The sequence below is a fragment of the Gopherus flavomarginatus genome, chromosome 3 (genome assembly GCF_025201925.1).
Source record: "Gopherus flavomarginatus isolate rGopFla2 chromosome 3, rGopFla2.mat.asm, whole genome shotgun sequence".
Taxonomy (NCBI): domain Eukaryota; kingdom Metazoa; phylum Chordata; order Testudines; family Testudinidae; genus Gopherus; species Gopherus flavomarginatus.
In genome coordinates this window covers 266,888,942-266,903,652 of record NC_066619.1, presented here as the reverse complement: position 1 = coordinate 266,903,652, position 14,711 = coordinate 266,888,942, and the positions used below count along the sequence as shown (strand labels likewise).

Here is a 14,711-nt window from a genome sequence, read left to right as displayed (position 1 = left end):
ATTAGGGTATCAGCCTTTAGGTGCACATTCCATGTTCCTTTAACCACTGGTATTGTTGGCACAGTTTGGAAATCAGCAATGATATGTGAAGTGGAAGAACATTCCAATTATTGGCCTACAGATGAGCACACCAGCAGTCCATACCCTTCTGAGTGTTTGACTGCATTCAGCGGTATCACACAAAACCAGGTTGCCATGCCGACAAGCCCTGAAGAGGCAAAACACATGTACAAGGTTGCACAGCTGAGGCCTGATTCTCATTTATTTCATTCCTGCATTTCGGGCAAGGAGGGAGAAGTAAGGCAAAAGTGGCTTTAAGCTACTGGTGTGCTCCCCAGATTCTTGGGCTGTTTATGAGCCGATCCAGCCGCAGGTGTAAGTTAGAGCAGCCTTATGGCTCACCTTCCCAAGAGCCTCTATATGAGTGATAAGCAAAGAACAGTGATAGTCCAGTACACTTTCCATATTCTCTGTCCCAGGGGTTTGGGGGAAGGCTTGGTGTAGAGCCCTTGTCATAGAATCATAGGACTAGAAGGCACCTCCAGAGGTCATCTAGTACAGTCCCCTGCACTCATGGCAGGACTAAATATTATCTAGAACATCCCTAACAGCTGTTTGTCTAACCTGCTCTTAAAAATCTTCAATGATGGAGATTCCACAACCTCCCTAGATAATTTATTCCAGTACTTAACCATCCTGACAGTTAGGAATTTTTTCCTAATGTTCAACCTAAACCACCCTTGCTGCAACTTAAGCCCATTGCTTCTTGTCCTATCCTCAGAGGTTAAGAACAACAATTTTTCTCCCTCCTTGTAACAACCTTTTAAGTACTTGAAAACTGTTATCGTGTACCCTTTGTCTAATCTTTTCCAGACTAAACAAACCCAGTGTTTTCAATCTTCCTTCATAGGTCATGTTTTCTAGATCTTTAATGATTTTTGTTGCTCTTCTCTGGACTTTCTCCAATTTGTCCACATCTTTCCTGAAATGTGGTGCCCAGAACTGGACACAATACTCCAGCTGAGGCCTAATTAGCATGAAGTAGAGCAGAAGAATTACTTCTTGTGTCTTGCTTACAACACTCCAGCTAATACATTTTAGAATTATGTGTGCTTTTTTTGCAGCAGTGTTACACTGTTGACTCATATTTAGCTTATGGTCCACTATGACCCACTATCCCTTTAGACAGTACTCCTTAGAAGGCAGTCATTTCCCATTTTATATGTGTGCAGCTGATTGTTCCTTCCTAAGTGGAATACTTTGCATTTGTCCTTATTGAATTTCATCCTATTTACATCAGACCATTTCTCCAGTTTCTCCAGATCATTTTGAATTATAATCCTATCGTCCAAAGCACTTGCAACCCCTCCCAGTTTGGTATTGTCCGCAAACTTAATAAGTGTATTCTCTATGCCATTATCTAAATGATTGATGAAGATATTGAACAGAACCGGACCCAGAACAGATCCCTGGAGAACCCCACTTGTTGTGCCCTTCCAGCAGGACTGTGAACCACTGAAAACTACTCTCTGGGAACAGTTTTCCAACCAGCTATGCACTCACCTTATAGTAGCTCCATCTAGGTTGTATTTCCCTAGTTTGTTTATGAGAAAGTCATGTAAGACAGTATCAAAAGCTTTACTAAAGTCAAGATATACGAAGTCTACCATTTCCTCCCATCCACAAGGCTTGTTACCCTGTCAAAGAAAGTTATCAGGTTGTTTGACAAGATTCGTTCTTGACAAATCCATGGTGACTGTTACTTATTACCTTATTATCGTCTAGATGTTTGCAAATTCATTGCTTAATTATTTGCTCCATTATCTTTCCAGGTACAGAAGTTAACTGACAGGTCTGTAATTCCCCAGGTTGTTGTTATTTCCCGTTTTATAGATGGGCACTATATTTGCCCTTTTCCAGTCTTCTGGAATGTCTCCCGTCTTCCATGACTTTTCAACGATAATTGCTAATGGCTCAGATATCTCCTCAGTCAGCTCCTTGAGTATTCTAGGATGAATTTCATCAGGCCCTGGTGACTTAAAGACTTCTAACTTATCTAAGTAATTTTTAATTTGTTCTTTCCCTATTTTAGCCTCTGATCCTACCTCATTTTCACTGGCATTCACTATGTGAGACATCTAATCGCCACCAACCTTCTTGGTGAAAACCGAAACAAAGACATCATTAAGCACCTCTGCCATTTTCATATATTCTGTTATTGTTTCTCCTTCCCCCCATTGAGTAAGGGGCCTACCCCGTGCTTGGTCTTCCTCTAGCTTCTAATGTATTTGTAGAATGTTTTCTTATTACCCTTTATGTCTCTAGCTAGTTTGATCTCGTTCTGTGCCTTGGCCTTTCTAATTTTGTCCCTACATACTTGTGTTCGTTTATATTCATCCTGTGTAATTTGACTGAGTTTCCACTTTTTTGTAGGACTTTTTTTTGATTTTTAGATCATTGAAGATCTCCTGGTTAAGCCAGGGTGGTCTCTTGCTATATTTCTTATCTTTCCTAGGCAGTGGGATAGTTTGCTCTTGTGCCTTAATAATGTCTCTTTGAAAAACTGCCAAATGTCTTCAATTGTTTTCCCTCTTAGATTTTCTTGCCAGGGGATCTTACCTACCAACTCCCAGAGTTTGCTAAAGTCTGCCTTCTTGAAATCTATTGTCTTAATTTTGCTGTTCTCCCTCCTTCCATTCCTTAGAATCATGAACTCACCATTTCATGATCACTTTCACTTAAGCTACCTTCCACTTTCAAATTCTCAACCAATTCCTCCCTATTTGTCAAAATCAAATCTAGAACGGTCTCTCCCCTAGTAGCTTTCTCCACCTTCTGAAATAAAAAATTGTCTTCAATACATTCCAAGAACTTGTTGGATAATCTGTGCCTTGCTGTATTTTTTTCTCAACAGATGTTTGAGTAGTTGAAGTCTCTTCCCCCCACCACCACCACCACTAAGTCCTGTGCTTTGGATGATTTTCTTAGTTGTTTAAAAAAAGCCTCATCCATCCTTGCTTCCTGGTTAGGTGGTCTGTAGTAGACCCTTACCATGACATCACCATTGTTTTTTATCCCTTTTATCCTTAACCAGAGACTTTCAACAAGTTGGTTTCCTATTTCCATCTCAACCTCAGTCCAAGTGTATACATTTGTAATATATAAGGCAACACCTCTTCCCCTTTTTCCCTGCCTATCCTTCCTGAGCAAGCTGTACCAATATTCCAGTCATGCATATTATCCCACCAAGTCTCTGTGATGCCAAATACATCATAGTTATGTTTATTTACTACCATTTTGAGTTCTTCCTGCTTATTCCCCATACTTCTTGCATTAGCATACAGACATCTAAGATACAGATTTGATTCCCCACCCCACCAGTTCTGTCTTGTCTCTCCCTTATTCCTGCTACAATAGCCCATGCTCCCCCAAATTCCAACCCTTCTCCCAGGTCTCCATGTTTTTGACTTACCTGTGGGTTTTGGTCACCTGCCCCCTTCTAACCTAGTTTAAAGCCCTCCTCACAAGGTTAGCCAGTCTGTATCCAAATATGCTCTTCCCCTTCCTCGATAGGTGGACCCCACCTCTGCTTAGCAGTCCTTCTTCCTGGAACAGCATCCTGTGGTCAAGGAAGCCGAAGCCCTCCTGGCGACACCATGCTCGCAGCCAGGCATTCATATCCACGATGCATATGTCTAAGCCAGTTCCACATCGCTGGGGCACCCTCTGTGCAGGGGCATTTTCAGGTGGCAGTTTTTAACCCTGTCTGGGCACCATAAAATTGCTTTATGATAACTGTGAACCAAGCTTCTGGCCTGCGTATTTTAACCTTTAACAGTTTAACAAGCTCCTTGTTTAGGTAGAACAAGTACAAGTAAACTGTAAATGGGATTTCAAAAGCAAAGCTGGACATCTGCTTATAATGTGCTTATTAGCATACATTCACCTGGAATCACCTTTCAATTCACAGCTATGTTTGTGGAAAGAAAGGAGCTTCAGCTGTTTTTTACATGCAGTAGAATTTTACCTAATACATTCAAAAATCTTTTGTAAGTGTCACAAAGTCTCCTTGTAGTCAAAAAGAAGGCTACGGCTCATAAAAATGTTAGACAAGATTTGACAAGGCTAGGTTGGTGTATCCTCTAAGGTCACAGATATATTACAATGTAAAAGGATTTTACACATTCATTAATGACCTTGTTGTTCCACCAGGAAATTTTCTTTGCAGGAATTTCTTCATTTATGGTATGGGTGTCTGCTAAGCTGCTTGCTTTGTCTTTACTGAAGACTGTGCCAAGACTCAGTTAGAAACGCTAAACAATTGGTCATAGAAGGGGCAAAGTTTTGGTTCATCAAAATATTATCTGAGGAGTGTTTTTGATACATAAATATATATTCTTCAGTATGTGTTTGTAGTAAGTAGGATCTAGCTGCTGAATTCCTACTGTTCAAGTCTTCACTAGACATGCAAACAGCAGAGGAAATCCATTAACAATGAACTTTGATTATACTGTTGCAGATGTGCAAACTGCTGTTATGAGTGGCAGTAATTTTCCCAGCTACAGTGAGGTGTGTATTACTTTAATTATTTTAGCAGGGAGCCAGAATTTGGTCATTTAAGTGTCTTGCATCATCACATGATGTCAGTCAACATGACAATGGAGAGTGCTTAAATGTCAGTGTTGACCCCCTGCTACAGATTAAAATGACTGCTGCTAACAATTCATACATTCATTTTCCCTGCTGAAACAAGTAAGTGGAATAACATGGGAAAAGATAGAAAAAGGTTCTATGAATACAGAGTCCCATATTGCACTAGGTCATTGAGACTGTAATTGCTAGCAAATCCAAAGAGACACTCCATTCTTATTGTAATATAGAACAATCTCATCCATGAGCGTTTCCTTGAATTTTGTTAATTAAATTTGTTTTCGATTGTTTAATAACACAAATAAAAAGCAAATTTTCAAATGCAGGTATCTACCTACACCCTTAGGTGCATAAATTGGCATGTTTTAGGCAAAACCAAAGTACACACCAGGACATACCAACTTGAAGCATCACCAACCCCTGGCAGAACAACAGATGCAAAACCTGCAGACATACTTCCACTGCTGTTATGATCAGTACCCCACACTACACACTTTTCAAGATTCATAGGTCCTCCACATACTTATCACAACAAATGGTGTACCTCATCCAGTTCATCAAATGCCCCAACAACAACTGTATGCGTGAAACCAGACTATTGCTATGCTCTCAAATGAACTCACATAGAAAGACGATAAAAGACAAAAACACCATATCACCTGTAGGTAGGGTGACCAGATAGTAAGTATAAAAAATCAGGACAGGAGGTGGCCGGGAGGCTGGATATGAGTCAACAGTGTGCCCTTGTTGCCAAGAAGGCTAACGGCATTTTGGGCTGTATAAATATGGGCATTGCCAGCAGATCGAGGGACATGATCATTCCCCTCTATTCGGCATTGGTGAGGCCTCATCTGGAGTACTGTGTCCAGTTTGGGGCCCCACGCTACAAGAAGGATATGGAAGAATTAGAAAGAGTCCAGTGGAGGGCAACAAAAATGATTAGGAGGATGGATCGCGTGACTTATAAGGAGAGGCTGAGGGAACTGGGATTGTTTAGTCTGCAGAAGAGAAGAATGGGGGAATTTGATAGCTGCTTTCAACTACCTGAAAGGAGGTTCCAAAGAGGATGGATTTAGACTGTTCTCAGGGGTACTAGGTGACAGAATAAGGAGTAATGGACTCAAGTTACAGTGGGAGAGGTTTAGGTTGGATATTAGGAAAAACTTTTTCACTAGGAGGGTGGTGAAGCACTGGAATGGGTTACCTAGGGAGGTGGTGGAATTTCCTTCCTTAAAGGTTTTTAAGGTCAGGCTTGACAAAGCCCTGGCTGGGATGATTTAGTTGGGGATTGGGCCTTCTTTCAGCAGGGGGTTGGCCTAGATGACCTCCTGAGGTCTCTTCCAACCCTGATATTCTATGATTCTATGATTACATCAATTTGTAATGCAGCCAGCAGCCTGCTAACCCTTAATTGCCCACTTCATTTTAAGTGGTCTCCTACAGCACATATGAACCCCTTATGCTTAACAATATGTCCCAATTTGTGTTTAGGTCAGACACTGGTTACCTTCCCCAGATGTGAAGCAAAGTTCTGTGAAGCTTGAAAGCTTGCACCTTCCACCAACAGAAGTTGGCCTAATAAAAGATATTGTCTCACCTATCTTGTCTCTCTCCATACAGCTGATCTGGGACATGGTACTTTGGCTGTCTGCAGGCAGGGTGGGTTCTTAACTCCTTCCTGCCTGTATTTTGTACAGGGTCCCCCAAAAAGTTAGGAAAACTTTTTAAAAGTCTATGGTAGGGAAATAATTTAGAGACTCCAGCAGATCAGAAACACATCTTATCCATAAAAGGACAGATAACTCCTTTTTTATACCAAAAAAGGGGGAGGAATCCCAAACCTCTTGTGGACTAGAGGTTTGATGTTCTATTTTAGAAACCAGTACAAAAGTTAAACACCTTCCTTCAAGCCCTCAGTTCCTTGGGCTGCTACTATAACAAAGTGTGTATCATAAAATAAACCAACAACAGTACATACATTTGAAATTCCCCTTTAAGGAATGTTGAGCATACAGCAGCAGCCCTAAAAGCAGAACAGCCTTTATAGATATGTCTAAATGGCAGCTGGAGTGTGCCTCACAACTCCGGTGGACAGACATACACTAGCTCTGCTTGAGCTAACATGCTAAAAATAGCACTGTGGACATCGTGGAATGGTTGGTGTCAAAAGCTAGCTGCCAGCGTACCAACTCACCCAACCCCCAGAGTCTGAGCTTGGGTGGCTAGTCCATGCCACTGCCTGTGCTGCAACACCCACACTGATAACTGTGGTACACTAGCTTGAGCAGAGCTAGCACATCTGTCTACCCAGGGTGGGTGGCTCACTCCCACATGCAGGGTAGACATACCCTAACTATACTCCAGCAAATTGGGTGCACTTGCCTGCACTCTCATTTTGAGCTCCTGAAAGGATTCATCTGTGTCTACACTTTCCCATTCCAGACAGATGTCACCTCATTTTATTAGAAAATTATGTGTGACGGGTCCAATAACAGAGACCCCCTTGGGACTGTCACCTGATGTGCTGAAATTACCTCTGAGCCTGTTTTCCCTGCCAGCTTGGAACTCCAGAACCCTGTCTTGTTGAGCCAGACTTGCTAGCCTGCTGCCATACAGACTCAGGTCTGAACCATGCCCCCAAAGCTGCAGGCTTTAACTGAAAACCACTCAGCAGGTTACCTATGTCCAGCACACAGACACCCAGTTCCCAATGGGATTCAAACCCCAAATAAATCCATTTTACTCTGTATAAAGCTCATGAATTGTCCACCCTCTATAACACTGATAGAAAGATATGCACAGCTGTTTGCTCCCCAAGGTATTAATCACTTACTCTGGGTTGATTAATAAACACAAGTGATTTTATTATGTATAAAAAGTAGGATTTTAAGTGGTTTCAAGTAATAACAGACAGAGCTAAGTAAGTTACCAAGCAAAATAAAACAAAACACACAAATCTAAGCCTAATACATTAAGAAACTGAATACAGGTAAATCTCACCCTCAGAGATGTTCCAATAAGCTTCTTTCACAGACTGGACTCCTTCCTAGTCTGGCCCAATCCTTTCTGCTGGTACACTCCTTGTTAGTTTCAGCTCAGGTGGTAACTAGGGACTTTCTCATGACTGGCAGCCCCCTTTGTTCTGTTCCATTCCCTTTTATAGCTTTGGCACAAGGTGGGAATCTTTTGTCTCTCTGGATCCCTACCCCTCCTTCTAAATGGAAAAGCACCAGATTTAAGATGGATTTCAGCATCATGTGACATGGTCACATGTCCTTTGAGACCTAATTCTTCATTCTTCCAAGGCTAGTCCGCATGTACCCAGGGAGGTATGCAAGTAAACAGAGCCATTTACCACAAACTGTCCTAGTCAATGGGAGCTATCAAACTTCCAAACCACTATTAATGACCCACACTTTGCATAATTACAATCGGACTTGAGAGTTATACTTCATATTTCTAGCTTCAGATACAAGAATGATACATACATGTAAATAGAATGAACACACTCAGTAGATTATAAGCTTTGTAATGATACCTTACAAGAGACCTTTTGCGTAAAGCATATTTCAGTTATATCATATTTACACTCATAATCATATTTCCATAAAACATATGGAGTGCAATGTCAGACTATGGCCTGGGAGAACCATGACCATTTGGGCTCTCTCCCTCTGGGTCCCAGAAGGTCTGTACCTTGTGTGACAAACTCCAACACTTTAAACCTCCTTTTGTGATTTTTTTTCCCAAGCCTTCCAGAAATAGTCTACCTTAGCATAAGGTGTGACATAAAACATTTCCAGGGACTGGCTTTTTTTGTGCATGATGGGATAGTGGGGAGGAATTGAATATGGGGCTTGTAATAGGCAACTATTTTCAACCTTAACTGTGAATTAGCTACCAGATCTCCATAACGTTGGATTTCTGCTGCTTCTCCTGTGTCTGTGTTTACAAAAACATTGATTTGCATATAATGACAGGTTTGTTGCTCAATTCCACTGACTGTTTGATCACTAAGTGTTTACCTAAAAACTAATTAGCATGTTTTCAGCACCTTTTGGGAAAGAATACCTCATTACCATGAAAATAGAAATAACCCCTGTTTTCATGTAAGTTAAATGTTAGAGCATAAGTTTTAGAATCATAGAATAATATCAGACATTTAACTCATAGTAACAGGGATGTATCAGCCCTTTAAGTCTGGCAGAAGAAGCATTATTCTATTCTGTATAGGTTTTTATACCATGCTTATCACCAGGGCCAGCTTTACAGTTTTCGCCACTCCAAGCAGCGCGCCGAATTGCCGCCACAGGCCGGCGGGGGGGCAGTCCCTGTGCCCTTAGGGCAGCAGGCGCATTTCCATGGCGGCGCCAATTCGGTGGCAGCTTCTACGTTTAGCTGTCCGGGGCGGCTTCAGCTAAACATAGAAGCTCCCGCCGAATTGCCGCAGACACGGAAACGCGCCTGCCGCCCTAAGGGCACACAGACTGCCCACCCCCACCTGCGGCGGCAATTCGGCACGCAGCTTGGGGGCAAAACAACAGGGATTGTGGCCCCTTGCAGATTGCTGCCCCAAGCACCAGCTTGGAATGCTGGTGCCTGGAGCCGGCCCTGCTTATCACTGTTGTGTCCAAGCACTTTCCAATGGTGCATTAAGCAATGTAACTATACATCTGACATGCGTTGTTTGTTCTCTCATCCTCTCTCCAGAGGGAGAGGCATGTGCAGTGGAGTGTCTTGTTTTCATAGGGTTTCTCATTTTATTATTATGGGTTTTTTAATAAATATATTGGTTGCTTGGTGTTTATGTTAGAGAAGGCAAGATCTAAGAAATGTGCCTTGTACTTGGAATGGAAAGTGGTGAGGACTGTGATGGTTCTTAATTCTTGGAGTAGTTCATTCCACAGTCTTGGACCACCCCCGGAGAAAGTTCTGCATGCCAAACATGTGAACTTTCCTTTTATTGTAGCGAGTTCCGTTGTGCCAGAGAGGCAGAGTCATTGACCACAGTCTTTGTCCTGGAGCTTTACATAGTCTTTTAGATACCCTGGGCCCAGGCAATGGAGCACTGTGAAGATAAGGACCGAGATCTTGAACTTGACATTCTATGGGAAGCCAGTGTAAAGAGTGGAAGACACGTGGGATGTGCTCATGGTAACCTGTATTGCTGAGGAAATGCACTGCAGTGTTCTGAACTAGTGGATGTTTCATAAGTGCTGAAGGTTTTATGCCCAGTTATATCACGTTGCTGTAGTCCAGCTGAGAGGTGACAAAGGTATGAATAAGTCAGTCCAGGTCTTCATCTGCCAGGATGGGACAGAGTCTTCTATCCAACTGGAGATGGCAGAAAGACTGTCTTATTTTACTCACAGCTGTTGCTATTCAAGAGCTCAGCATCAGCAAGGAATCCAAGAGACTACAGATTGAAGTGACCAATTATGGATGTGAATCTTCAACCAAAGAAGGATGCACCGTGGCAGCAAGCTCTTAAAAATACTTTCTTCTGCACATCAGTGTTACCTCTGTTTTGCTCAGGTTCAGTTTCAGCGAGCTTCTCTTCATTCATAAGCTGATCTCATCCAAGCAGTGGGCCATCTTGGTGGTAGAGGTGTGGTCATTACTTCATTCCTTACCCCAAGCCCAGGTGTAGTTTTTAGAGCAAGAAATATGGCACTTCAGGGAGAGTTTGAGGAAGGCAGCTACACATGTAGGAAGCAAATCTAAATGGCTGCCCTTATTTACGGCCAAGATTGAACTTCAAAGCATCAGTTGGATCAAAGCTCCTTTTCACTCAGTTCTTGAGGACTGCTGAGCCTGTAGTCTCGAACCCCGGGAATGTCTGCTATAAAAGGGACTGGCTGTACAAAGCACTTCCTACCCTTTGAATAACAAGAGACTTGAAGAGAACAGGATGGCCGAAAACAGCCTCTCTAAGGGATGGGGAGTGTCTGAATCTCTAAGGGATTTGATATAGACCTTCTGTGGTGACACAGTGATCTCAGAGCCTGGAGGAAAAGCACCTCTGAGAAGGAGACCTTATGTTTGTTTATCAATTACCCTAGTCCCTTGAAAGAGTCTGGGTTACACTAAAAAGATTGAAGAATAAGAACTGGGGGGGGGGATAGGGAGGATATATTTATATTGTATTAAACATTTCCACAGGTTTGGCCCTTTTACACACTCCGAGTAACAGCTACATTTGCTATTAGCCAAGCAGAGCACCAACACACACCCTGCCTTAGACAGGTAAATAGCTATTTTGTTCAAATTTTCAGGAAAATCATTTGAGAAATACTGCACCACATAAATCCTTTTACAAAACTCAGTGCTCAACAGTTAAATGTACCTGTGATCATCACAAACAAGTTCCATTAGCCCTATCCAGGGCCTCCCGGGGGGGCGGGACAAGTGGGTCAATTTGCCCTGGGCCCCACAAGGGCCCCGTGAGCCCTAGGCAAGAAACCTTTCCCTGGCTACAGGCACCTTTTTAATTTTTTCTCACCCAGCGGTGGTCTGGGTCTTCGGCAGCACTTCAGCAGCGGTCCCTTCGCTCGCTCCGGGTCTTCAGTGGCACTTCAGCAGCGGGTCCTTCAGTGCTGCTGAAGATGTGGAACAAGTGAAGGACCCACCGCCACCGCCACTGAAGACTCAGAAGGCCACCTGGTGAGTACAAGCACTTCAGCGAGTGGTGCCTTTTTTTATGCCCGCTCCCCTGCTTTGCCCCAGGCCCCTTAATCCTCTGGGCAGCCCTGGCCCTATCAACTGAGAGAAAGGGCCAGATCAAACCTGGTATAAGCAGTTGTGATGCCATTAGCTTCAGTAGCGTTCCAACCTCTTACTTTAAGTTTGAATTTTACCTGGAAGGTATAACTGTCCAGAATGTGATCTTAATACTGTGATCTGAAGCTAGTCACTGAGCCAAATTCAAAGATGATGTAAATAGAAGTGCAAGTTACATGTCAGTAAGTGAATATATGAATGTAAGTTGGAGTAGCCTACCCAACAAGGGGTGTTAGTAAGTTGAGGTTATAGGAAGTAAGGACTTGTCTATATAAACATTTAGTTTTGAAACAAGAGTAGAAAGGTTAAGTTCCCGCCAGCAGTTCATATGGACAGTTAGGCCTTGTCTATACTATTGGGGTAAGTTGACCTGTTATGCTACTCCAGTTATGTGAATAATGTGACTGAAATTGACATAGCTTAGGTCGACTTACCATGGTGTCTAAACCATGTTGTGTCTACGGGAGATGACTTCCCGTATGCTTCTCAGGGTGCTGGAGCACCAGAGTTGACCAGAAGCGCTCTGATATCTATTTAGCAGGTCTTCACGAGAGCCACTAAATCAACACCACTGCATTGATCGCAGCAATACCGATCTACCAGTAAGTGTAGACATGGCTTCAGTGTGCAGCAAGCTAGGGCAAGATAGATTTACATTTCTGCTCACTGTGAACTACGTGTTCATATAGACAAGCCCTAAGTGAGCATAAACTGATACAGCGTATACTCCAAGCAGGTAGCAAAGTAGGGGTAGCAGCGGGGGAAAAACGGAAGGAGAGTGTTAAATAAAGTAGGTTCCCCAACATTTCTTCCACTCTCTTGCTTGTTACTTTATTGCTACATTGTCTCTTCTACACCATTGGGGTACATGTAGGGTGACCAGATATCCCGATTTTATAAAGACAGACAATCCTGATATTTGGGACTTTGTCTTCTATAGGTGCCTTTCACCCCACCTTCTGTCCTGATTTTTTACACTTGCTATCTGGTCACCCTAGCTCAGAGGTCCCCAAGCTGTAGGGTGCACCCCCCCCCAGGGCGGCACAGAGGAATGCTCCCAGGTGGGTACAGGGGCCTTGGCTAGCCCCCTTGGGGGGCAGGGAGGGAGCACCTTCCAGCTCTGCTCCTGGCCCTGGCTCCAGTTGCTGGCCCTTCGCTGAGGGCTCTGCTACCAGCCCCATGCCAGGGCCCAACTCCCAGCCCTGGCCCCTGGATGAAGCTCTGCTCCCAGCCCTGCCCCAAGCTATTGCCCCAGCCTTGGCCCCCTTACCACTGTCTATGTTCCCTCCTCTAAGAGCCGCAACCATGCTCCCAACCTCAGCTCCAGTGGGCCAGGATGAAAAGGGGTAAGTGGGGGTGAGGTAAAAAGTTTGGGGACCATTGCCCTAGGTGCATCTACATTACAGTGAGGTTGTGAATGGAAGCTTGGGTAGATGTATTCATACTAGCCATACTCTAGCTAGTGCACTAAAAATAGAGAGTACTCTGTAGCTCAGGCTTCAGTACTGGCTGTGAGTATGTACCAGTACTGAAGATTGTACTACAGTGTCCTCACTTCTATTTTAGCAAGATAGCTACAATACAGTGAGCATGGGTGCATCTACACAAGCTGCCATTCACACACCCCAGCTGCAATATAGACATATTATATTATAGTCCTTGCATCCACTGAGAAGGGACTTCAGATTATGCTGAATTGTTCCATACTGGTTAATGATATTATGTGAACAACAGGAATCAAGCTGAGAACACCACATTCATTTCCTCGTATAATGTAAACCTGATTTGAATCTTACTGGTCACCAGATGTAAAAGGCTGGTGCATTAACTCGTGATTTGCAAAGTAATATATTTTGATTCTAAATAATCTGGATTGGATTTATTTTGTAGATCTTTTCCATCTATTTTTCCCTCTTTTTTCTTTATTTTTGACCTTGCAGGCAGGAAGAGAAGAAAATAAAGTCCCAGTTAACTGAAGGATCTGTGAAAGATGAACGTGTTTTAGATCTGCAGAAAAAGATTACAGAGAAAACTATGGAGCGTAAAAAGCAAGCTGAAATCTTAAAGATTACACCCCAGAAAGATGGTGCAGGGCCAGGGAGATCTTGGAAGTCATATGAAGTAAGTAAATAAGTATTACAATAAATAGTCATGATGGGATTATTTTTTTTTAAGTTTCAGTTAGCACAATGGAAGTGTGACAGATATGGCAATTTCTTGCAATATTCTTGGGAGATCTTATTGAATTAAGTTAAGTATTTTTGGGGTCCATTGTATTAAATGAATGGTTTATTTCATATTGTGGGCCAGAACTGTATGTACCTCTCAAGGGGAGAGATGTAATGGATGTGAGACTTGGGGTTACAAAACAATGCACCAGCCAAGAATGGACTTTAGGAACAAATAGTGTTAAGTGGTTTTCCTGGAGGGGGAGGTGAATGCAAATTCCCCACCTTCAGTTCCCCACCTTCAGTTATGCACAAACCCAGACTTTTGAAGTTGCACCCTGAGGAGGGGGCATTGTCTGCTGATCACCTGTTACATGAAACCCAGATCAAAACTCCATGCAATATAAAGGAAAAGCCGAACTATTTATGGTTATTCTGATTTTGACACTGAGACAGTTATGAACTTGTAACCATGGGGAAAAAACAGTTGTGGATTTTGAGGAATGACACCTACCAGACCCCGAGGTTAGAGTTGGGGTAACCTCTGGTACACTTTTTAGCTTGCACATAGGTTCTTTTATTGTTTATATGTTCTCTCTGTAATGCTTTCACCTTAAAAATAAATGTGCTTGCTTCTAAAGAGCTGTGTGCTAACTATAACTGCAGTCCATTACTCTGTTCAGAGCCTCTGGAGAGAAACCAAAGCATTGATGCTGGCCTATTTAGGCAGTCTGGCTTGTGGGGTATATCACTTAGTGTAGACAGGGAACGGTGCAGCCTGGAAAAATCTTGGTTCGGAGGGATAGAGATGTGAGTGTCTACCCGACAGAGGTGATGGCTGGGGAGCCGGGAACCTAGAGGGGTACCCTTGAGGGACCACAAAGGGGAAATACAGGTGCAGTTGCCATGAACCTGTGATAGGAAGCTTAGAGTTAAATGGGACAATCTATTGAAATAATAACTATAGCCTATTTTGTTAGGAGACTTGGCAGAGCTGAATTCACAGCCTAGGGGAAAGCTGTATTTTTCAGAAATAAGTAGTACAATAATGTTAACCAGGGGTCCTCAAACTTCATTGCACTGTGACCCCCTTCTGACAATGAAAATTACTAC

General features: G+C 43.0%; 1 protein-coding gene across 2 annotated transcripts in view; it reads left to right on the top strand.

Annotated features, from left to right (window-relative positions):
- The window catches only part of CFAP99 (cilia and flagella associated protein 99), an 86,699-nt gene that overhangs the window by 68,007 nt on the left and 3,981 nt on the right, over positions 1–14,711 (top strand). For both annotated transcript variants that reach the window (XM_050947639.1, XM_050947638.1), the window contains one exon: positions 13,371–13,551. In XM_050947639.1, the coding sequence (XP_050803596.1) occupies positions 13,371–13,551 (181 nt within the window). The remainder of the gene's footprint in view (positions 1–13,370; positions 13,552–14,711) is intronic.